This window comes from Plodia interpunctella, chromosome 22 (genome assembly GCF_027563975.2).
Source record: "Plodia interpunctella isolate USDA-ARS_2022_Savannah chromosome 22, ilPloInte3.2, whole genome shotgun sequence".
Taxonomy (NCBI): Eukaryota; Metazoa; Arthropoda; class Insecta; order Lepidoptera; family Pyralidae; genus Plodia; species Plodia interpunctella.
The window spans coordinates 535,243-561,099 of NC_071315.1; the positions used below are offsets into that span (position 1 = coordinate 535,243).

Here is a 25,857-nt window from a genome sequence, read left to right on the forward strand (position 1 = left end):
ACGAAGGACCCTTTTTTTTAATATTTCTTAAATGAGTCGTTCAGAAAAAAGGACGTTACAAACATATATATATATATATATACACAAAAACACTTGTATATTTTATAACTGAATAAATATTAAAACTGAGTATAAAGTTTATGAATTTATTAAATCATTTCAGTTTTCTAAAATTACATCGGTCACATTGAAGAAGTTGTTGAATCCAAAAGCATTATGAAAAAGAAAGATTTGTTTTGTAATTAGAAAATTTAAAAATCATTTTTAAACGGTCAATTATCAATGTCATTTTGTCAAAACAACGTGTGTATGACAGATAACCTCAATATTTCAATCCACCTTGTATTGTACTGTGTTGTTTTGATTTGATATTATACAATTTAATATTTCAATTCTCGAAAATGAGTGAGGAAACAATTGAAAATAATCCAAACAAGAAGCGGGTGAGGAAAAAGCGTAAGAATTTCTTGGCGAATGCGAAGAAATATGCCAAAAAAGGTCAAATGGGTCGCGGTACTCGAATGCCTGATGAATTATACCAATATTTCGTTGGTATTTTGGACGCAATGAAACAAGGACTCGAAGACAGGGAAGAGAGAGGTTTGTGATATCTATAGCAATCAAATTATGTTATATATGTATATTTTTGATATGAATTTGGTGGCCAAAGTCACTTTTTCTAACCATGTTATTCTTTTCTTTTTTATGCTTATATTATATTTCGCGGCACCCATAGTTTACCCTGAGACAAATAATATTCCTTATTTTATTATTCAGAAGAATTTGACCCAGAAGACCCGAAATATGTGAAGACTTAGTTTCCAAAGTAAAGTTTACTTTTCAGTCATCACTTATAAAACCTCACAATGAAGTGTTTTCTAAAAATAACAAGTAACTTATTAAACATAACTTTTCTCATTGACCACTAAATTGTATCAATTTAATATTTTTTTCCAGTGGCACTTGTAAACAATGTCCTGGAAAGAACAAAAGGTGAAGAATTAAATGTGGTTGGAAACCAGCTCGGATGTCGCGTCATAGAGATACTCCTCCCGTACGCTTCTGCTGAGGACTTCGAAAGATTCATCGAAGTCCTATCTCCAGAGCTACGTAGATTATGTTCAGATAACTTTACGAGCCATGTAATAGAGACAATGTTGCGTGTCGCATGTAACAGGGCTACAGAGAGTCTGCAAAATGTCCAAGAAGAGGAAATTCCCAAGAAGAAGAAGAAGAAAGAGAAATCAGAGACGAAATACAGTGAAGAACATATTCAGAAATGTCATGAATTCACTTTAAAGATTTGTAAATATGCATTGAATAATCTGGAAGATTTCGTGTGGGACTCATATGCTAACCATATTTTAAGAAGTGCTATTAAATGTTTAAGCGGAATAACATTATTACCCGGAGAAAAACCGAAAGTTAACATTTTTAAAGAGACTGTCAACGATAATAAAGGTATACCTCCACATTTGACTGATTTGGAGTATAAAGTTGTACCCGAAGAGTTTAAAGAATTAGTCAAAGAATTTGCCAACCGTCTCTCACAATGGCCACAGTTTAAAGACTTAGCGTATGAAAATTTAACTTCAGTGTTGTTGCAAGTTTTATTATATGCTATCAAAAATGTTGATAAGAATTTAACAAAGAGTTTACTTAAAAAGCTCTTGAATGAGAGCTTTGCACCGGAAGGTTGGGTTTCAGAAGGTGTGGATGAGAAGAAGGAGGGTAAAATTGAGATTGGTGATGAAGAAGTGGAGAATGGAGAAGTTAAAGAATTGAGCTTGCCGCCAGTGTTTAGCAGTCAGCCAGCGGTTAGGTAAGATTTTGTTCTTTTTTTTAATGTATAACCTTATCTTTTTCAAGTTATTGAATAAAGGCTAGCACACACCAAGCACGTACCTTATGTATGTAAACCGAATTTCAGCACATTTTTAATTCACCTCTACATAATTTTTTATCCCACATTATTGGACAATGAGGTCACTTGCGATAACAATCATAATTTGCTTGTTGATACTGCCACACCACAGTGAAAGTGTGAAGCAGATATGCAGACATTTTATACCAGAGTGTGTGTTATGAAAAATTAAAAATTAATTTATTTGTAAATAACTGTTACATCAACACCTGCAATTAAAAACATAAGTCACTTTTCAACAATCACAGCCCTTTATAAAAACAAATGTTCTATTTTTTGCACTTACTCTGGTATGAATATCATTTCAAATAACGATTTTAGAAAGTGTTAAAACATTGTAACTCAGTGTTCACAAAAGATGATAAAAGGTATATTTCGTTGCACATACGTGATGATACTGAAGCGAATATTTTTCTACCTCCAGGTTGCTAGAAGCAGCATTATTTGTGGCAAAGAAGAAGATGTACACACAGATCTACGCACGGTGCTTCATCAATCGCCTCGGTCAACTGGCAACCATGCCCATGCTAAATTTCACCGTCCAGAGGCTCATTGACAACTGTCAAATCAAAGAAGAGGTGAGCAAAGTATTATAGATTTCCATCACACAATGTAATCATGATTTTTCGCTATTGTTTTGTTATAATATTGTCGAATAACAGACAAAATCCTCAGCAACCATAATTGGAATGGATTATCAGAGGAAGATGTTTCTGCACCATAATATAAACTCTTAAAAATAGACTTAACAAGTATCCACTTGTGTAGAAGTGAGCAATGTGTCATTGTTGTACAAAATTTGAATTAATATTTGTATAATTGTTATCAGTGATGTGACTTTATAAAGTGAACTATCTAAAAACTTTCAACGCTGCCTGATAAAGACACACCAGCTGCAGAAGCTACCTGTCTATTATTGAATAAATAAATGTAATTCTTGACATAGTATAGCATTATTTGTATTGATGATTTTTTAAATTTTCACACAAAAATGTGGTAGCGCTAGTGTGCGGAATTGCGCCTTCTTGCTGTACACTATCACCGAACTTAATGAACGAACATTGCATGGTTTGTATGAGTGCTTTCATTTATTGCAAAGAAAAACATGCAATATATGTCGAATTCGCCAAAATTTGGCGAACCGGTTGGCGTTATTGTGTAGCCGATATAAAAGATACGCAGTCACACAAAACTTTTATTTTTGTCATATTATACAGATACATACGACAAAAATAAAAGTTTTGTTTTTCTTTATAAAACAAACTAAATAGACTTAATCCGGCAACACTCTATCGCACAGATAACGACGCAGATGAACATTGCGTTGTGTGCTTTTGTTTATTGCAATGAAAACCCAGCAATGTTTGATGAATCCGTGAAGTTCGACGAACTGGTCCGCGATAGCGTGGAGCTGGCATTAGACAAATAACTTTTGATTTCGGCATTTCTTCTCACTTCACTTCACTTTTTAATTTGATGGCGTCCATCGTTTAGACAAACGATGATTTTGCCAATGTCAAGGTTGATAAAGACACGTGATTATTACTAAGAATTATAATCGGTTAGAAATTCTACAGCGACAATTGATCTGTATCCGAGAGCATTTCTTCTCAGAGCAGTGGTCGTTCCGTAATGCTACGCAGTTTGTAGCTTTGATAACAATTATTTAATTTAGATATTGTAATTTGACGGCCTCGGTGGCGAAGTGGTAAAGTGCTTGCCTCTGTCCGAGGGGACCCGGGTTCGATTCCCGGTCGGGTCATGATGGAAAATGATCTTTTTCTGATTGACCCGGGGCTTGAATGTTTATCTATATATGTATTTGTTATAAAATATAGTATCGTTGAGTTAGTATCCCATAACACAAGTCTCGAACTTACTTTGGGGCTAGCTCAATCTGTGTGATTTGTCCTAATAATATTTATTTAATTTTTATATGACATGAAGTGCATGAAGCATGTGCATGAAGTGCATGTGATGGTTTAATTTCTGAAGAAATGATTTGATATTGATTATGATTTGAACCCGCCATTGTGCGTCAGTTCGAGCCTCAGTTCGACGAGCTGGCGAGGTCGCTGGGCGCGGCGCTCGCGAGCGGCAGCTCGGGCGTGCTCGTCGCGGTCGCGAAGGCTTGTGTCAGGATCAAGGCGAGACAGATGCAGTTCATTCATGTGAGTTGTTTTGGTTTTTGATGTGAAAACTTCTATAACAGCTTCTCACAGTCGAATCGATTAGAAATTAGTCACAGCGAACCAATCACATCGCGCCATTGTGACGCAACGACAACCACACTGCGTGGTCATTGGTTCGCTGCGTCTCACTTCGAATAGATTCGATGGTGAGAAGGGAAATGCTAACCCGCACTTCGCCCTCGCCACGCCAAATCGAAAATGCGTAAGACGTCAAAAATGCACAACGTTGATATTCAAGTATTCACTTCTGCCGGCGCTCCCGGAGTGCAACACGTTTTGACGTGACAACGTCTTAAATTAGGTTGCGGCTGGGAGTCACTTATGAAAAAGTGTAACGCCCGGTAACGTTACGATGAGTCACCGAACGAGAGAGAGGCCCGCCGAATGCCTTGCGTCTCTCTCCCACTCAACTATGATCGGTCTGCCGCGCGCGTAAAAAGACGTTGTCACGTAAAATCTTCGCCCGTAAAACCGACTTTACAGGCAACCATTTTTTTTTTATTTAAATTAATCCTTACGTATTATATAAAAAAGTCCTCTGTCACGTCTGCCTATTCACAATAAACTCAAAAAGCACGAATTTTCATATGGTTTTCACCTATAGATAATGTTATTCGTATATAAGGTTTTAGTGTATAATTTATTACGGTTTCACTCAAGCGGTGTTGGGACGGTCTAGTGTTTTACAATTGTCTGACCTTGTCGTCTACCCCGTTGCCGTCAGACCTTGGAATCCGTCCTCAAGTGCCCCGCGGAGCACCAGAAGTACTTCTCCGTGCTGGTGCTGCGGCTATTGCCCTCAGACCGGGTGGAGCTCAGCAAGCTGGACAAGGAATACTTTATAAATGTGCACGGCTCCGTCATCTTGCAGTGTATACTGGAGTTTCAGGTAGTTTTGTTTATTAACTAGCTTATGTCCGCGGCTTTGCACCCGTTTATTAAATAGTAAATTTTGCATACATGTATGTAAGTAAAATTTCAAGAAGATTGGTTGAGTAGATAGAGCGTGAAGAGGTAACAAACAAACTTACTTTCGCATTTATACCTAATATCAGTTCGGATAAATAGTAGCTGCGCCTCGGGGCTTCGCTCCCGTGGGAATTTCGGGATATAAAGAACCCTTTGTGTTATCCCAGGTTATATTCTAACCGTGTACCAAATTTCATAACAAACCGTCCTGTATATTTTGCGTGAAAGGGTAACAAACAAACATACAACACCTGTATCAAAGTCATAAACTTTCGCATTTGCATATTGTTACTTAAAAATCAATTTTAAAAAAATATGTATTTAGGTTTGCGCTTCGTCATAGTGCCTTTTGCAACTTGCCTCTAGCGCAAAATGTCCCTTTCGCATGTCCCCTGGTAACAAAGCGGTGCTTCGTCGCAGATTGTACAGTTGTCCCTTTTTTCATTTTGCGAAAATGACACTATGCGACCAGTGGCTATCAGGCGAAAGGAATTATTATGCGACGAAGCGCTTCCCAAAAACATTTATTTGTTAAAATTTTTGACGTCAATAAATAATAGTATAAAAAAAATTTAATTTGATTTGTTTTTTCTCAGTTTGTTTAACTTTTTTTTTCTCAGCGGCCAGTTTGTTTTATTTTAATTTTTTTTTTTGACGTCAACAAGTGATGTATGTATCTTAAATTGAATAAAGAATTTTGAATTTGAATTTGATTTGTTTTTCCTCAGCGGCCAGCGAAAGCCGTGAACAGCCTTCTAGAACTATCTCCCGAAGAGCTCCTAGTGATACTCTGTGACGCGAAGGGGTGTCACGTGACCGACGTATTCTGCACCAGCCAGTGTGTCGGCGTCAAGGCCCGCGACAAGATGCTATGGAGACTCAAGGTATTGTGGCCTTTATTTATAGGTGTTTAAGGTTGATTATTGTTTATACGTCACTCACCTGAGTAATATGCTGTGGAGACTCAAGGTATTGTGGCCTTTATTTATAGGGTTATAAAGTTGATAGTATGTATATTCGTTACTATATACTCGTATTGGTCTAATCTTGCGATTCAGTTTTGATGCAGATCAGTTATCTTCAACCGATCAAGCGGCAAATTTGTACGCACATTTTGATTTAAATCACCATGCATTATTTATTATGATATGCATGACCTGAAAATGCAACTAGGATCGTCTCCCGACGAGGGAACACCTAGCGGTTTACCTTTTTTTTTTTGTCACATGTTGAATGCAAAGATCTCAAACAACAATGAAAACTTGTGTCAAAAATGGCATTTATGTAAAAAAAAAATATATTTATTTGTACAGGGTTACTATCAAAAGCTGGCTTTGTCCCAATACGGTTCCCGATCCTTCGAGAAACTCTACGAGGCGGCCTCTAGCGAACAGAAAGTGAAGATCATGACAGAAATATCGGATAAAAGCAATCTATTGAATAGCACGCCGTTCGGTCGGCTCATCGCTGGCAAACTTGATGTGGACACGTTCAAACTTTCGCAGAAGAAGTGGGAGCAGACTCGGCTGAACAAAGACAATAAATAATTATGATTGTTTGGTTTTAATTTTAATTGAAATTCAAATTATTTATTTGCCTTAAAACATTGTAACACAAATGTGTCACAGCAAATTGTATTTCTAATACATGTTCTGCGTCTATATAGCATGCAAATATTGTATTTTATAAATTACGTTCTGTCATTTTATCACATTAACAGACAAATGTCATTTTGATATCAAAATCATAAATGCATAATGATAATTAGTTACAAGTAATTTCCGTATAGTGACCTTGCGGAATAAAAGCGAGGGATTATCAATTTAGCATGTCAATTTGGGGTAAAAATACATTTTTTGTATGTGTGTATGTATGTATGTATGTTTGTAACGCGATAACTTTCGAATCGTTTGTCCGATTTTGATTAAATTAAAAAAGGTATGTAGGATCTGTCAATAGAATTTTTAAGTTCGTGGCGCATCGAAATCGGTTACGTAGTTTTTTATTTAAAAAAAAAATTGTGTTCGCGACCAACGACTATTTATGTACTCAATATTACAGTGTAAATATAAAACATACAAAGACACATTTAGTTCTTTCTAGAAGCATTTCTTGTATGTGCAAAATGCGTGATATAAAACTTTCTGGTTCGAACAATTTGGTTGATATAGACTAACGTAATGTAATTAACGGGTCCCAGGTTCAAATGCTACTCGTTGCTTGTGTGATTCTAGCTGAATATTAATTCTATCTGATTTGTGTTAAGGTTCTCAAGTTTCATTAACTATTTTTAAAGCCCGACGCAAAAAGAGTAGTGTTATAAGTTTTACGTGTCTGTATGTGGCATCGTAGCTCCCAAACGAATGAACAGATTTTCGTTTATATTTTTTGTGTCATAGATAATTTTATCCCGAGTGCTCTTAGCCATGTTTAATGACAATCGGTTTACCCGTTGAAAAGTCGTGGCGAAATTAATATTGAAAGTAGTTTTTTTTTTAATTTGTCTAACAAATAAACTTGTTGGTAAGAGGCAAGGGCTAAGGCCCAATTGCTCCGTTGTGCTCCGATATTTTACAACATTTGTGATTGATCTGCGTCGAAACAACATAAAACCTCTGCGTCAACGCAAGGATGACGGAGACGGATGACGGAACAATGGAGCCGGTCCCTAAGCGGAAATAAATATTAATTCGTTCATTTATTTTCTACGGAAATGATGTCCGATGTTGTACTGGCATTCTCCCCCCTCGCAGCCCTTGGGTATCTCCCCCGGGCGAAGCTTGCAGATCCTGGTGCCGCATACGTACTCCCCTTTTCTTAGGGGGCGGTGGGTCGTGGGGCCACCTGAAAAGTTAATACAACAATATTCATATGTATTGTTTAAAAAGTTTTGGCTATGTCGGTATCAAAGAATTTATAAGCAATACTAAATTAGAATGCTTACGAATGAACAAAGCCACAAATTAGGGCAAAACCGTCTAAAATTGGGAACAAAATTTTGTAGCTAACAGTTTGCCAGATAGGGATGGATATAACACTGATATAACGGGCACATTGTGAAAGTCTTAATTAATATAAGACTTCTAAATTCTGTGTAAAATTAAACATTTATTTCGAATTTTAACTATGCGAGAATAACGGCATATCCGGTTGAACTGAATACATCTGTGCTTTGGGGCCGGACGGAACGGTAAAACAATTAACAAAAATATTTTGATCGAGTGTAAAATGAGCAATAGAATGTAAACTTATTGTCGACTTTTCCGCCGATTATCACTGGTATCCTAATCCTAACTGATATTATAAATGCGAAAGGAAGTTCGTTTGTTACCTCTTCACGCTATATCTACTCAAGCAATCTTCTTGAAATTTTCCATATGCATGCAGTTGGAAGTATGGAAAAGGACATTGGATACCTTTCATCGCGGATTCGCCCGCGTTAATTTTTGACGACCTCGGTGGCGCAGTGGTAAGATTCTTGCCACCGAAACTCCCGGGTTCGATCCCCGGTCGGGTCATGATGGAAAATGATCTTTTTTTGATTGGCCCGGGTCTTGGATGTTCATCTATATATGTATTTGTTATAATGTATAGTATCGTTGAGTTAGTATCCCATAACACAAGTCTCGAACTTACTTTGGGGCTAGCTCAATTTGTGTAATTTGTCCTAGTATATTTATTTATTATTTATTAATTTTCCAAGATGAAAATTCCCTATGCCCTTCTCCATACTTCAAACAGTAAATGAACACATAAAGCACATGTACGCTATGCTTTTGCATTTTGCACCTCTCCACGCTCTAATCAACCAATGTTCTTGAAATTTTTTTCAAGAACATTGGTTGATTAGAGCGTGGAGAGGTTACAAACTTACTTTCGTATGTATAAAATATAAATATTACTTAGAATTAAGTAGTATTAATATAATATTTTCAATACTATTTCGTTCACGCACGGCCCAATCCGATTGCATGCAATCTTATTGTTGTTCAATTATCTTCCGTCCGGGTTAGTTAAGAATATAATATGCATCGCCCAATGTGTTTATTAAAATGTTCATTTCATGTTGATCTGTCTATAAAGAGCGGGAAACTGATTTTTAAAGAAGTAATATCGATTAGAATGGTCAAGATTGGTCGATAAATACACCCTATATATATATTCTTACCTTTGACGCCCCCCAATCGCGGTGGATCCGTCATTCTGTACATGCTCTGTGCCCGTCTCTTCTCATCGGTCCTGGCCGTCACTGCCACCACCAGAGCCAGGAGTGTTATGAGTGTGATCTGATAAAAATATATTGTACTAGCTGAGCTCCGGGGCTTCGCTTCTGTGGGAATTTCGGGATAAAATGTACCCTATGTGTTATTCCAGTTTATATTCTACCCGTGTACCGATTTTTCATAACAATCCGTCTAGTAGATTATGCGTGAAAGAGTAACAAACATACATCTTCACAACTTTCACATTTATAATCTTAGTAGGATTTGTCAAGGCTAAGGCACTGCCCCATTGCTCAGTTTCTGCTCCGTTGCGACGACCCAACGTTGTAGTTCCGTCGTGTTGAGTTGTTTTCTATCTCGGTGGTTTCGACACTGACGTGCGTTGATGTACATCGAAGCTTCATTCAATTTCTGCGTTGTTCTGCGTTGGCTTTCGACGGACGTCAAAACGACGGAGCACGACTGAGCAACGAGGCATGGCTCTAAACGCCGAAGTGTGTCTATTAGGTTTAGTCGGCTATACTTAGGTGGAATTAACTCTGAAGATTAACCTCTTACGTGCACTGTGGAGTAAACTCACTTCGACCGATGGAAACGCAGTCAGAAATTCGAAAATTATAAAAGACACAGTCGCACTAGACATTCTGGTCTCAGTTAAAATAATGAACTAATATGAATGAATACCCAGTCCTCAGTATAGTATAGTAGACCCCTACTGGAAGGAATTTCTATAGAAATTAGTAGTAGGTTCGCATTTGTAAGTTTTATATTTACACTGTTACGTTGTGTACATAAATCCTTACATATATAAAAAGAAGACCTTCGCGTTTGTCTGTCTGTATGGACGCAATAAACTCGATAGCTTCCGGACGGATTTTTGTACGGTCTTCAATAATAGATAGTGTCCGAAGGTAGAAAATTGTATAATTTAATATATGGTTTAACACAGGCCGCTAATAAATTAATAAATTATTAACAATATATAAGACATACCAGTTTCATCGTGTTAATGCCGCCACGACCACACTATAACAACACTGTCTGTCTGTCTGCCTCAAAACACTGGCCGATGCACTGGTTTGGTCGTGACATAGAAAAGTGACAACATACAGAGCTTGCAGTAATATTGAATTTCTGAAATAATATCGTTACAATAGATTACCCTTTTTCGGTTTGTTAATCCTACTATTATATTATGAATGCGAAAATTTGTGTGGATGTATATGTGTGTGTGTATGTTTGTTATACTCTGTCTCGCAAAATCTGAAACTAGACGGATTGTTATGAAATTTGGTACACGGCTTGAATATAACCTGGAATAACACGTAGAGTACTGGCACTGGAATACACGTTTTATCCCGAATTTTCCACGAGAGCTAAGCCCCGGGGCGCAGCTAGTTATCAAATTAATGTTCTTCGTTATTTGTTATGTTATGTTTATTATGAAACCAAACTTAAATTGATAACATCCTTTATGGTCTGAAGTAATGAGCAGTTTTGGATTCAACCTCTCATAGTGCAGTCCATTTCTAAATCTTTTTCTAGTTTTGACCATTTCATAAGTCCTTCTTGTGTAGAAAACATGTTAAATTTGCTCTAAAGGAGATTAAATATAGGGAGATCTGCGCATTCACTACTCTATACAAGCGGACCTGCTCGGATGACCAGTTCACCGCTTACTCACGTCTGTTTATTCCGTGATTCACTCACTTTTAATTAATAGTAGGTACCTAATATCCTAACACTGTTAATTGACCCTGACTGCGCAGGTGATACTAGTTCAATGATCTTATAACTATATATAACTTCTTTATAGTATAAATTTAATTTTACTACTCATATCTTTTATCCGCAGCTTCGCCCACGTCAATTTCCATGGAAAATTAAGTAAAGTAAAGTAATTGTAATTTTTTTTAAAGAAAATGTATCGTTTTTGACCAATATGTGTCTACTCTGAGGACAAGTAAGCAACAAACAAGACTTATATAACTTTTTTTATATATTTGGACAAATCACACAGATTGAGCTAGCCCCAAAGTAAGTTCGAGACTTGTGTTATGGGATACTAACTCAACGATACTATATTTTATAACAAATACATATATAGATAAACATTCAAGACCCGGGCCAATCAGAAAAATATCAATTTCCATCATGACCCGACCGGGAATCGAACTCGGGACCTCTCGGTTCAGTGGCAAGAATTTTACCACTGCGCCACCGAGGTCGACGAATTGCATTGTAATTGATCAATAAGACTCGATAGTATGCTTCAAGATTTTAATGATGCCGAGGCTATTTGCAAGCGGCTTCGCCCGTGCGAATTTTCAACGGGAAAATTTTATTGTTCCGGTGTTCACGTAATTTGAAGTACGCCATAGGACATACCTTTTCCGTACTTCAAACTACATATATGCAAATATTCAAGAAGATTGGTTGGGCAGATAAAACGTGAAGAAGTAATAAACGCATATTTACTTTCGCATTTATAATATCTCATGACAAGATTGAACAACTTAAAATTACAAAATTTATGTTTAAATGGTGTGGCAAAAAAAATCCGTATGGCATTTTCTACCAGTCAACCATTAGACCAGACCGAGATAGCGGGGTGGTGCCACCATCATAAATAAATAATAAAAAAATGGTTGCCTGTAAAGTCTGTTTTACGGGCGAAGATTTTACGTGACAACGTCTTTTTACGCGCGCGGCAGACCGATCATAGTTGAGTGGGAGAGAGACGCAAGGCATTCGGCGGGCCTCTCTCTCGTTCGGTGACTCATCGTAACGTTACCGGGCGTTACACTTTTTCATAAGTGACTCCCAGCCGCAACCTAATTTAAGACGTTGTCACGTCAAAAATTAAAAGACAAAATGTTTTTTTTTTTTAGAAAAGCTTTTATTTAAATGCTGCAAAAAGAAGATAATAAAATTTTCTTCTTTCAAATTTTAACTATCAACTTACAACCTCATTAGGTATACACAATTTATATGATCAGAAAAGCTTGTCGCGAGGTTTGCGTAAGTACCTATTGCTCAATCAAATAGGTAATAGTTTATTTACACATGTAAAAGAGAAATTAGATCAGGGTTACCAGGGAACCCTGATAACATAAGTACATCTTTTTGGACAGTCATGTAAAAACTGCTATTAGACGTTATCAAAACAATGTAATTTGAGAGGCGGTGTGTTGTATGTTTGGGTAAACATGTTTATTTTAGAAAATAAATCTGCATCGTTCCATGGGTGGAAAGTGAAAGTACTTTTAACGTAAAATCTAGTTTTAAATAGTAGCACATTTTAAAAATCTCTTAATTAAAACAATCATAACTTCACGACATAATATAAAACAAGGTCGCTTCCCGCTGTCTGTCCCTATGTATGCTTATAATTCTTTACAACTACACAACGGATGTTGTTGCGAGTTTTTTTAATAGATAGAGTGATTTCAGAGGAAGATTTAATATGTGACATGCATAATATTGCACTCGTGGGAAGCCTGGGCGGGTCGCTAGTTGATAATAATAATCAAACAACAAAAATTTTAAAATCGTAATGTGAAAGGAAGAAATTATCATACGTAAACCACACATTTGACAAAAAAAAATCGTAGAATTTTAAAATGAAAATCAGGAAATTAATTTTTTTTACACAGAATTTTCATTTTTCTATATGGTAACCCTAAACAAGACGGCAATCCTATATTCAATCCAGCGCATAATACATCAACTTAATGCCTAAACGAGCATGTTGTTGTCAGGTTTTCAATCCAGCCTAGGTGGCAGTTCAATTTGTCTGAGAGCCCTTCAGGACGTGACGATGTGGGCAGGGCTAAGGGCGGACATAGGATAGACGGGATTGGTTCTGTGGCGTAGCGTCAGTGTTCGTGCCCGTGCCGGTATCGCCAATAGCAGCCCCTTAGATGGGCGACTCTTGGGTGTTTCTAGAACTGACGTGGAGAGGCAATAAGGACGGTCGCCGTCAGAAAAAACCCCCATCTTCCTAACACTACGGTACCTGGTTGGTTTTTGTTTTGTAATTTTATTTTGTCCTGTCTGTTATGAAGACCGTACCAATAACCTCGTTACTGACTGCCGGGAATTTCCTTTTGTGGGTAAAAGTATGAATCAAGTTGGCAAGATTAACCCTTTGCCACCAGTGTGCGGAAAAGGGCTGTAATGTAAGAAAGCGAGGTTATATATTTTATTATTTTTTATATCTACATTGACAGTTCTTGGATTTTTTGGTTAGGTAATGCAAGGTTAAACGCGCTGGATGTAGCAAACTATAAACCACAGGAGTGGAGAATCAATACAGAGGCTAAGATTCATACAAATACGTTTTTGTAGGTACATTCATTCATGAAACTGACATCACCACAGTACAGATTATATGTATACATATTGTAAAGTCAAATAACAAAACTATGTTTTATATATCTATCTTCTCTTGATGAGCAGCTGGTCTCATGAAGCCGAGAGTGGTTTTTTTCCAGACTAAAGAGAAAATCGCCCTTGGACATGTGTTCATATAGCAATAAATTCGAAGCTAACAAGTACAATAAAACTACTGATTTATGGAGAGGACAAGTCAATGGATTTGGACCAATAGCTGCTTGGACACCATAAAAATATTGTTTAATGTCGTAAACGGACAGATTACAATAATAAGAGAAAAAAAAAATCTTCTCTTGCAGTACACAAACTTGCAGCGCATGTGTCCTGTCACTACAATCTTTCAAACTTTAACAAAGTTAATAAATTGTTTTACTACATAAGTAGTTATCTGACTTTAAAATAATTAATCTGTACTGTCATCCTCCTCCCTTGCATCCTCATACCTTGGAGTCCAAAGTGTCGCGTACTGCACGCTTCAAAAGGAATTTTCCCGTTCGTACTCAAAGCAATGATCTTCCTGCCATGGTATTCCCTAAAGACTACAACATGGAGTTCTTCAGAAAGGGCGTGAAAAGATTTCCTCAGAGGGCTGCATGCCTGTTTGCCTACTTAGTAGTATAAAAAAACTGTGGTAATGTAAATTTTATGAATGAATGATTGCTTCCTCAAGAAAATTTACGGATCGTAATTACAGCGAGCAGCAGCGTTAGCTGTGATGTCGACGTTTGTTACGCACGTACGCAGTTCAAAATCGATTATATCTGGTCATCTGTCCGGCTGTCCGCCACGACACCACTCGTAACGCAGATGGCCGAATGGTGATATACCAATTAACTTGGAGAACTCGGGCCCGACAACGAACTGAGCGACTTCGTTCATTCGTCTCGATTGTGTTATTGCTAACTGGTGTCGGATCTTTTCAAGTCGTCTAAAGGCATCTGACATGTCTTTTACTACTACCTACCTCTAGTGACAAACTTCTTTATTCAATTTAGGACTGATATACGCCACTGATGTTAATACCCATCCCATAACACAAGTCTCGAACTTACTTTGGGGCTAGCTCAATCTATGTGATTTGTCCTAATATATTTATTTATTTATTTGATGTCAAAATTGTACTTAAAACTAAGTCTAAGTACTTGATTTTGTTAAGCTCCGTTTCCAAGTTGTTGACGTGACACAATAAAAGAAAATAAACACAACTATATAGCAATTTCAGTATTCAAAACCAAAGATATTTTCGAACCATTAATCCTTTTGAAATCACCCGTCACCGCGTCCGCAAATCCTTTGACGTCAACGGCGGTGATTGGCCGGCGGCAATTCAAATTTGTAACGAAGACGGGCACTTGGCTGTCAGCCGCCGACAAGAAAGGACGTCTGTTACTTTTGCGAATCGCCCCGAGCGAATCGTTTAGGTTACAAAGGTGTATTATCATGTTGACGGATCAAAGAGCTGTCCGTTCCTGGTTGCGACAACGTTTATATGTAATTTGGTATGTCTAGTGAAGTGTATGATTACGGAGAGCTTAGAAATAAATTTAAATATAATTGTGTGAGTCACCAATGTGGTTGTATCTTGTACAATAAAGAAGAATAACACATTATTTATTGGTGAAAACCGAATGAAAATCCATTCAGTATTTTTTGTGATTATAGCGAACAGACACACAGATGCGGCGGAGGATTTTGTTTTATAATAGTCAGTATATTTGCACACGATGTAGACAGTGTAAATAAATGTAAATTGGAAAATTAAATTACAATACACTTTTTTCTTCCCGTATTCTTTATCTTGTAATGGGTTTAGGTTTACATGATGAACAACACGGGAAGAAATGAAAGTAAAATAAAACATGATTTGATTACATATTGCCTTCTCTTAATTTTTCCGAGCTCGTTTTCAAATATTAATCCACATCCTTCGAGCCGGACTCCAGTCAGTGCACATGCATTACTCGGTCGAGTATGTTGGAAAGTTATTAATTGTAAGATTTAGGTAATACTTTTATGACTTGGAGGACTGCCTTGAAACTAAAACACATACAATACTCTTTTACAGGATGCGTACACGATATGTGGGGAAAAGAGACAGCATGTGGACGTCTGTAACGTGCTGTGTAATCTTTTAGATCTATATTTTCATGGATAGTGTTAATTGGTATGTACTTATACTAACTATGCATATATGTATGTATGTTGCATCCATCTATTAGCTATTATAGAAGTTTCCTATGCATACATAGTTTTGAAATTATTTTGAACTAGATTGTCGATTTTCGCATTAAGTATACAATCTTGTATTTGGAACACAAGTTTATTAGTGCAATCGAAGTTAATTTTGTAATTTTTTTGACGATTTCACAATTTTTGCATTCACAGAAAATCACAATTAAATATCACAAAACAAAACAGTTCATTGAACCCAGACAGTGACACAGGATCGTAATTAAATGGTGATGAATTTGATTGGAAACAGTTTCGAATTTGAATTTTTCGAAATTTGTGAAATACTTCGACCGCGTGTAAATAGCGTTTAGCAAGAGATTATCTTCCTCTTTATTTCAATTTATTCCGCCATCTTTGGGGCATGTCATGTCTACACTCTCATCCTCGCGTCATCCTGTGTTGAACCTTAAAATAATAAATCTTATAGTGGTGACTAGTGACAGCGTTGTAGTATATATGTTATAATTATAACATGTAGCCTTATCTAAGTTATTATTAAAAGTTTTTTTTTTGTTTGGTTAATTATACATATATAATATATATTTTCCTTTCATCAGCACTTGATCACAATCATAATATGTTTCAGTATACCTTTTGACCATGTACTTTATTGTGTGCTTACATTGTTATATTGCTGATAAAAAATTATACATTAATTTATATTTAAAAAATGGTAAGCCCTTCTGGCATAATAGGGACCAACACTGTTTGAATGAGTTTCTTTCGGCATTTCTTCTCAGCAGTGGTCGTTCCGAAATGCTAGTAGTTTGTAGCTTTGGTAAACATCATTTAATTTAGAATATGACGTGAAAAAGTGCCTGTGAAGGCCTAATTTCTGAATAAATGATTTGATTTTGATTATTATAATACAAGCGGCTCGTCACGAACAGACAGACGGACTTTATTTGATTTATAATATGTAAGGGTTAATGAGATTGCAGTGAAATAACACAACAAATATATTTTTCTAACACTTTTATTTTGATCAATATTATTGAGTTACATATAGTATAACTAATATCTTAAAATTATTAAATTCGAAATTTTATACACCAATACCTATCAGATTAAGATTAATATTGCACATTGCTAGGAAATAGCTAATTACGTACAAAAGATCACATCCTTAATTAAATAATTATACTTAACATAATTTATTTATCGAATATACCTATTATGACTGTAAAGTTATAAGGAGTCACATATGTAGGTAAATCTTGAAAACTACAATAAATTGTGTCTTTTTTTTGTTAGTGAAAATCGGAAATAGGTCTCTTTTAGCATCACTGCACGGACAAGAATTTTATGTCACACATTGACTGCAATAAAATCACTGACAACTTGTGTCAAAAACAAAAACAAATGTCACGTTTGTTAGAAACAATGAATAAATATTGTATTAATACATAAATAAATAAATAAATAAATAATATATTAATTGTATGATTAATTCTGAAAATAGTGTAAATATATTTTAAAGTAGTTGTTATGACCGGTGAGATTTTTGCCGCTATTTTTGTGAGCGATCAGTCCTCTATGGTTAGAGAGAATAAACGCTGTTGAAATGTAAGTACGTTTTATTATTTAATGTATCTCTATTATAATGAATAATTGTTTATCATCACGCTTATTCATTGCTATAACACTCGTTATTTAGAAAATTCAAGTAAATCTATGTGTATATTTCACTTCTGAAACGCGGGAATAGTTGACAATTTCAAATATGCCCAGTGAACCTCTAAATTTATTTGCCATGTTCCCGGCTATCTTACACGTTTATGCTAAATACATAAACGAAATAAGTTATTTACAAAACTTTACTTTTATGGAAGAAACTAATCACAGAAATAAATCACAGCAATCAAGCTATATTTGACAAACTAAATTAATTTTTTGCCTTGATTTTTTTAAATATTATTTAGCATTGTTTAACACTTTATATAGAAATACATTGTTTTACACTTTGTATAGAAATACAAAGTGTAAAACAATGCTAAATAATAAAAAAAAATCAAGGGAAAAAATTGTTTTAGTTTGTCAAATATAGCTTGATTTCTATGAGTGACAGCAGAATGCACCGATAATTTTAAAATGAGAGCGACAGAGGCAGTCGTGTGTTTTCATGACATTTGTCACATGTGTCAAAATATATTTTACAAACAATATTTTTCCCGCCAGATGCTGAGAACATTTTTGTCTGGTCCGGGAATGAGCTTAAAAAAAACCTTATAACTTAACTTCACATTATGTATATCTACATTAATGCTTTTATTTCAAGGAAACTTATTTAAACTAATTAATTTATTTACAATTCACAATAATATTTAGGTACATGTGTGTAGTTACATCTGGTTGGAGGTAAAAGGGAATGTAACGGTAACAATAAACACGGTCTGTCAAAAAATTGAAGAAAATAAATGAGGACGCTGTCTTTTTTTTCTGGCAACACTGGGTGTTTATCAATCAATCTGGACCTATTTGGTATTGCCATTACAAAAAAATATATGTAGTTCGTTAAATATACGTTTTATTCATTTTCTTGACAGATTGTAATATTTATGACTTAAAACTTAGTTAAAATAAATAAATTAAAAATATGTACAAAATAAAATTTAAAAATACAAACAACAAAGATAATTTTACTTAATACTACTTGATAAGTTGAATAATGTAACAAATATGTATTTTTAGATTGCTTTTAAAATGTACAAAAAAAATAACTTTTGTTTAGAGTTTCTTTTTTTTGCGAAACCAAACATATGAATTGTCTAGTTAGAGTCCACGCCACGAAAGAAGTGGATGTGGAACTACCTATAATAGATCGTCCACATTGTTGGTGTCAGCGACTGTAGCTTACGTGGCATGGACTTTAAGTACTTATATATTTTTTTTTTATCATGGCACAAAACAAATAACTACACACTCCATTTTGCTTCCACGTTATTATGGAAAGTGATGTTAAACTTTTTTGAATTATTGGAGAAATTGTATTTACTTCCTAACCTTCCTTGGGAACCTAACCTCCTTATTGGGGCGTCATTTTTTTCCGCCAATTCCGCCAATGAGCCCCTGAGTCGTCAAATTGGCCAGCGCGATTCTGTCATTGTTGACAGCTGTCAAACTTCTGTCAGGCGTTGTGAGTAACCTCTCAGCCGAATTCAAAGTACCAAGAGATAGTCTTTCTGGTCTGTCAGCTGTGGTTACGGGGGTTTGAGGGGTGGATATAGGGGTGGTGGAACGAACAAGGGTTTTCGGTACGGTAGTGGCCGGTGGGGAGGTACGCAGCGCTGTCGGTTTTTGATCTCTGCCACTGCATACCTGTAAGGAGAAACAAGTTTTTTAATATAATTTTGCACGATTTTATTGTCACCAGATAAACTTTTTTGCTTTCAACGCGTGACATAATTAATCATGTCCGCGCAAGAACCGTTCCTGGGTGTCAGATTCAGATTCAGATTCAGATTCATTTATTGCAATGTCACAAGTGGAAATGTTAGGTGTTACATAGATAATAAGTAAGTACAGGTGACGCCCTGCAAGGGCACAGCAAACATTGGGGCAGCTAGATGCCATTTACTTAAATATTTAACATTGTTAATTGTCATGCATTAAATGATTAAAATTATTAAATTATTAAAAATGATTAAAATTAATAAAATGATTAAAATTAATAAAATGAAGGGGAGTCGAAGGTATCACTGATCGATTTGATCTTCAAAGAACTCTGCGATACTGTAATAGCATTTATCCAAAAGAAAAACCTTGAGATGGTTAGTAAATATGTGTGGTTTTTTAATATTTTTTATTTCATTTGGAATGTGGTTAAATATTTTTATTGCCATATGATGATGACTAGATCCAATTAATGCCATATTAGTAAGTGGAATTAATAATTTATTTAAATACCGATTGTTTCTTCTGTTGTGATTATCCCTATTAGTATATAATTCACTGTGTTTCCGTACAAATTTGCAGATTTCTAAAATGTAAATAGATGTCAGCGTTAATATTTTATGTTTTTTAAAGTATGGCCGGCAAGATGTCATTTCGTCTATATTTGTAAGAATTATGGTTAAGAGGTGTTTATCACAATAATGCAATGTCATAAATATTTAAGCGACGTCGGAAGTTTCAACTCTGTAGGACCAATAATCCATGACATGCCATCAGATCTAATTCTCAGATTGTTCAATATCATCATGTAATCACCCCTCCACTCAATGAATATAAATAAATACATTTATTTCATTTAAAACTTAGTTATTTTAATTTACTTTTTTCTGGGCTTAAATGACATTAATTGTCATAACCTGTGGTCATATCTTTCTTTTGAGTGTTACTATTCAACTCAATTGGTGTCAGATTTTACTCAACTCTTCTAAAGGCACCTGACATGATGCCAGATCTTCATCATAGTCATATCCTCAGAGCTGAGGATTATAACAGCCACTGGCTGTGGCTCCCTTGACTAGATTTTAAAATGACGCCAGATGTCGTCATAGACAAAGAAACCATTCAATACCTGATGATGATTCTCCCAATCCTTATGCTGGCAGAAGGCCCCGCAGTACCGCGCCGCGTTGCAGCCAGAACAGGTCTCCTGTGCCTTGCGGCCGCAGTTCCAGCAGCACTGGAAACGACACAAGAATCTATTAACAACAACATCATCAAGTGATCCACTTTTTCTTCGAATTACGTTGGGAACAAATGTCTGGCTATGCCGTTCCCGCCTGGCAGAAGGGGCGAGCTCAAGAAGTGTTCGCTTGATATCATCAAGGATTATAGGAAAGACCATGGTCTCCGACACTTAACTTCTGAGGAAGAAACCTGGAAAACGGGAAAGAGAGTCCATTTGTTTTTATACTATTTAGCGGGAAGTGGTAAACTTTTCGAAGTCTTATATTCTGGGTAGTTCTGTTAGAATCGAGGTCTCTACCAGGCGGTGGGCTGTGTCGTTGCCCGCGCTCCGAAGTGACCAGCTCCACTCATTTTAAACGATGGAAGAACAACATAAAGTCTTCAAAATTTTGAAAGTCTTCCATTCTGCCCAGTGCTTTTGGAATCAAGTCTTTGCTAATTGTGCTGTGTCGCTTGCCGTTTTTCTTTTTTAATGAATGGAATGACATCACCACCGCTTCCCGAAATTCACACAGGAACGTGAATAAACTGTATTTTTACGCGCACACGAAGTCACGAACAAAAATTTGTCAGTGATAAAACAGGAAACATTGCTTGAAGTTTGACTTTGATGACGACAGGCTGGACACTTATAAATATTTACGGAGCTTCGGTATATTTATCGGATTAGTGGTTTATGAATGTGCCACCACCACCGCTACATCATAACATATGAATAAAAGTGTTACATTCTGTCCAGTGGTGTTGGGGCTGAGGTCGCGGCCGGGCGGCGGGCTGCGCCGCTTGCTGTCCGCCGCGGCCACCGCGCGCTGCAGCTCCAGCAACGCTTGGCGTTTCACCTGGGGGAAATCAATTATAGTTTGTAGCTTGTTACAATATATAAATATATTAGGACAAATCACACATATTGAGCTAGCCCCAAAGTAAGTTCGAGACTTGTACTAATGGGATACTAACTCAACGATACTATATTTTATAACAAATTATCCAAGACCGGGGACAATCAGATAAAGATCATTTTTCATCGTGACCCGACCGGGTTTCGAACCAGGGACCTGTCGATTCAGAGGCAAGCACTTTACCACTGCGCCACCGAGGTCGTCAAGGTCGAGGTCGTCGAGAAATTACTACTTTTTTAATATAAAAACTGACGTGAAAAAGTGCGTGTAAAGGTCTAATTTCTGAATAAATGATTTGAATTTGAATAAGGCATCTGATATTGGCCCACAATAAATATTACAAATAACTTTAAAATTATATAATTGTGTGTATATATAACTAATAAATAATTTGAACTTAGTCCTTTGAGTCAGTGCCCCTATCTATATCTATCACAGGTCACAGCCTTGATTTTTGACAATAATAAGCATCCGTGCAGAGAAGCTACAATATTTTTCTCAATAGGCTCATACCAGAAATCTCTTTAGAGTTCAAGGAGATTTTTGGACTTTTTTTCCAATTATCCCCTTCGCCTTTACAAAAGACGATTTATCCCAGAAATCATCTCAGATGGTCAGGAATAAAACAAATTAACATTTATTTTTCAGTTAACTCTGGGCTATATATATACAGACTGAATATTAGTCAAACAAAATCCGAAGTCTTCAAAGAAGCGCATTTCACCGCCATTACAAAGGCAGAAGTGTTGTCCTCAGTCCCTCAGTGTTGGAATATCCAACAGCTCCAAGGCATGGTAACTGGAAATACGGTCAGATGAGAGAGGTACCTGGTTGACAGCATCCTCGGCGCGTCTCCTCACCTCAGCCACCCTCTCCTCAGTCTGCCTCACGGCCGCCGCCATGATTTCGCTTGCTGCTCGCTTGATGTCATTGCTCTCTGTCGGCTCCACACCTGAAAAATATCAGGTTTTACTTAGATAAAGTTAGTGAAAGTAAAATTGAAAATCGTTTATTTTTCTATTTATCGTCTGTCAGATGATAAAATAATAAATTAGAGTGAGTATGAGACCGTCTTTAATTGCTATCTCAGTTATCGTCATGCTGTTGCACTCTATTATAATGCTAAATCACTTTATTATCATGCCGTCATCGCTATCATCAAGCTGTGTCACTAAATTACCATGCTATCACACCCTTTTTTCACATTATCATGGTGTTGTCTCACTGAATCATGCTAATTCACTCTGACATCAATCTGTCTCCTACCTCTCTGCTGTAGTATGGCGAGCGCTCGCTTTGTCTTTTCCACCATGCTGAGAATGCAATTGAGCATGGTGTTGATGTTGCGCCACTCGTCGTCCCCCTTGGGGGCCGCCGGCCCGGCGCGCGGCTCCGAGAACGGTGCGTTCATTGAGGACACGTCCCGGACTGTGATGGAACCTAGATGGAAGGGAATATTGGTTTACGGAAACACCTGACAATATTTTGCCGTCAATTGATTAAATTTGATATGCATGTAGATTAACATAAGCTACTTTCTTTTTTCAAAAATCAACCTATAATAGGAGGTGAAAATACATCCGAATGACGTAAGCTACAAACTACTGGCATTTCGGAACAACCACTGCTGAGAAGAAATGCCGAAAGAAACTCATTTGAACAGTGTTGGTCCCTATCATGCCAGATCGGCTTACCATTATTGTTTCTTACAAATATTTTTTCTAATAGAATAACAAAGTACATAATGTACGAGTATACATAGTCAAAAAGTATATCAAACAGGTTATGATTGTGATCAGAGTGCTGATAAAATGTATAGATGCGAAACACAATTAATTACACAAACCGTCTCTCCTCTCGAAGCCTTCTCCCTGGGCGTGGTATCCCTGGTAGTGGTTGTACTCGAACAGACTGGCGTTGCTGGGCAGGGGGTACAGGAAAGGGGAGGGGAACAGGCCGGGGCGCTTCGGGTGAGGGGGGTACTCCTCATGAGCGCCATTGGTCTGCCCGTCATAGAATCTGTAACAAAACTCTTGACTTTAAAAAACATGAACCTTTTGCGTCAGGCTTAGGTGTGTGATTCCCGACCTAAAATAGGGCCACACCCATATCCTCCAATGGAAATGACAGAAAGAGGGAAAATTAGTATATCGTCTAAATATTTCGCGTTTAGCACACGAAATACTCAGATGGAACTATAGGTAAGAGGAAAGGATAAAAAGCCTTTGCAACTGATAAGCAACATCAGCAATCCCAAAGAGGGTTCACGTCAAGCACGCGTCCGACCGTAAAATCACCAATTTTTACGCAGGCGTCAGGATGAACGATCCATTCTCGATTGCCATCTAAAAGTTAGAGACTTACTTATTTGTACAACTCTTGCGTTAGAAATTATCATAAGTCAATAACACTCGAGAAAGTTCCAAAACAAAAGGATTGGAAGGAACCGGGGACAATGGGTTAATCAATAAGAATCGTGAAACTTCGCGAATGATATCAATGCACACAATATGGTGAGTGTTCAGCAAACAATAGGTCTCTTTTGGAAGTTTATTGTGCTTTAGCGAATTTGTGGTGCAAATGATTGGTTGTTTCGGTCTAAGTACTCGTATTTTTACACTACCTCCTTTCTGTTTATAGAATGACTAGATGATGCCCGGGGCTTCGCTCCCATAGGAACTATGAGATAAAATGTAGCCTATAGCGTTCTTGGATAACGTACCTTTCGAATGGTGAAAGAATTTTTGAAATCGGTTCGCTAGTTTCGGAGACTACCCGCCCCAAACATACAAACTCACTCACAAACGCTTAGGTACCTCTTTATAATAATAGTATACAAGGGATTGGTGACCCGGCGATGAAAATTTTGACAATTTTAAAGTAATATTCCTGGATATTTAACACCAGCAATATTTCTGTTTTTTGTTGATCTATACTGGCAATATATTATCGCGAAACAGTTCGCTAAACTTTGGCTGTTTCGACGTACATTGCTGGTTTTAAAACATTGGTACATTGCGGTAAAAAAAACCTCTCATACAAACTACGCATAATGTTCATTCGCATCAGTATCTATCTGAGTTGAATAGAATGTTGCCAACATAACATTACGAGTACTGGAAATCACTACATAGCAGAAAACAAAGTCGTTTCCCGCCTGTCCTGTCCTGTCCCTATGTATGCTTAGATCTTTCAAACTAAGCAATGGAATTTGTTGCGGATTTTTTTTATAGATAGTGTGATTCCAGAGGAAGGTTTAGACATATGTAACATGCACAATATTGCACCTGTGCGAAGACGGGGCGGCTCGCTAGTATTAATAATCTGTGGTCCAACGAGTTTTTACATGGCGCGAATCGAGCAGTCTAAAAAAAGTTGATGGTAAGAAGTTTCTTCTCTTAAATACATAATCACAAGTCAACCATATAGGTTGACTGCCAGCTAGAAAGAGTTGCGGTAAAAAGCTAGTGAAATTAATAGACACAGATTACGTTTTGGACCACACAGCGGTGACATATTCCTGTGTACCATTGTTTGTGACTGCACTAAGCCATTAGTCCTAGCTAATTGGTAGAACTTTTACTGAACATGAATGGCCAAGTTCCTATTGTGCTAGTGGATTTATTGTTTTCGAATACTTTGGCATCTTTCATTTTGATTTTAATTTAAGAATTTCTTGCCTTTTTAGTGACTTCCATGTCAGCCATATTTTTGACTTCCTTTGTATGACACAAAGCCTTTGTATGACAGCTCGTACCTATCTACTATTTTGTTTATTTATGTAATATTCACTTAACATACGTCTTGAATAAAATAATACCTATTTATTTCGTTTTTTATTTTGTTGTTGTGTTGTTTCTTTTATCTAAGAAATAAAGTTATTTTAAGTGATCTAAATACTATTTGTTTTACACGATATCTTCTTGGAAGAGGGTTTTTACGTACAATTTGGTAACTTAATTTTGTTGCAAGTTAGAAGTTAACTAATAGCATCTAACAACATAGTAACAGAAAAAGGAAATTCCGTTTCACAAACATGATTTTTTTTTTATTGCCATAACGATGGCAAAATGACAAATATTGACAAATTTAACGAGTTGAATGTAGTTACTCAAACAAATTATTAATAACACACAAATTACACACAATTTATCAGAACTTTCCGTGTAAGTGTAGTTACAAACAACACGTGCCGTGCCGGCCGGTTGCGACGTCGAGCGCCTGACTGTTTCGCACAGCAATTATTTAATAATGAAACTTGGCTAATTGCCGGCGAGAGCGCGCCAGGCGCTTACGTGTTTTAGATGTGATTGATAAACGAAACTGTTGAGCAGTTTGCATACGACAGTTAGTTAAATGCTATTTTGATTTTTATTTAATAT

At 36.6% G+C, this 25,857-nt stretch overlaps 3 protein-coding genes and 1 long non-coding RNA gene across 5 annotated transcripts in view; 2 read left to right on the forward strand and 2 right to left on the reverse strand.

The window, feature by feature from the left end:
• Positions 1-306: 306 nt before the first annotated feature.
• LOC128680010 (uncharacterized protein) lies at positions 307-6,658 on the forward strand. The gene is made up of 7 exons (XM_053762660.2): positions 307-600; positions 958-1,822; positions 2,349-2,502; positions 3,967-4,095; positions 4,841-5,005; positions 5,814-5,969; positions 6,399-6,658. Exons 1-7 carry the CDS (start codon positions 402-404, stop codon positions 6,630-6,632), a joined length of 1,902 nt encoding a protein of 633 aa, XP_053618635.1. The 5' UTR covers positions 307-401; the 3' UTR covers positions 6,633-6,658.
• A 914-nt stretch (positions 6,659-7,572) lies between these two features.
• On the reverse strand, positions 7,573-10,393 carry LOC128680021 (uncharacterized). Its single transcript, XM_053762674.2, has 3 exons — positions 10,302-10,393; positions 9,254-9,371; positions 7,573-7,929 (listed from the first exon to the last, which is right to left on the reverse strand). The coding sequence occupies exons 1-3, from the start codon at positions 10,308-10,310 to the stop codon at positions 7,784-7,786; spliced, it is 273 nt and encodes a 90-aa protein (XP_053618649.1). The 5' UTR covers positions 10,311-10,393; the 3' UTR covers positions 7,573-7,783.
• A 6,984-nt stretch (positions 10,394-17,377) lies between these two features.
• LOC128680022 (uncharacterized) lies at positions 17,378-22,305 on the forward strand. Of its 2 annotated transcripts, none has more exons than XR_008405801.1 (3): positions 17,378-17,504; positions 21,316-21,434; positions 22,124-22,305. It is a non-coding gene; the product is annotated as an uncharacterized LOC128680022 (long non-coding RNA). The 2 variants fall into 2 exon arrangements; XR_008405802.1 differs by lacking the exon at positions 17,378-17,504 and adding an exon at positions 19,121-19,258.
• Positions 17,502-25,857, reverse strand: part of nvy (nervy) — a 57,095-nt gene continuing 48,739 nt past the window's right edge. The window contains exons 7-12 of the mRNA XM_053762661.2: positions 23,322-23,494; positions 22,742-22,915; positions 22,303-22,427; positions 21,305-21,415; positions 20,461-20,568; positions 17,502-19,256 (exon numbers count right to left, since the gene is read on the reverse strand). Coding sequence (XP_053618636.1) covers positions 18,975-19,256; positions 20,461-20,568; positions 21,305-21,415; positions 22,303-22,427; positions 22,742-22,915; positions 23,322-23,494 — 973 coding nt within the window. The 3' untranslated portion in view covers positions 17,502-18,974. The remainder of the gene's footprint in view (positions 19,257-20,460; positions 20,569-21,304; positions 21,416-22,302; positions 22,428-22,741; positions 22,916-23,321; positions 23,495-25,857) is intronic.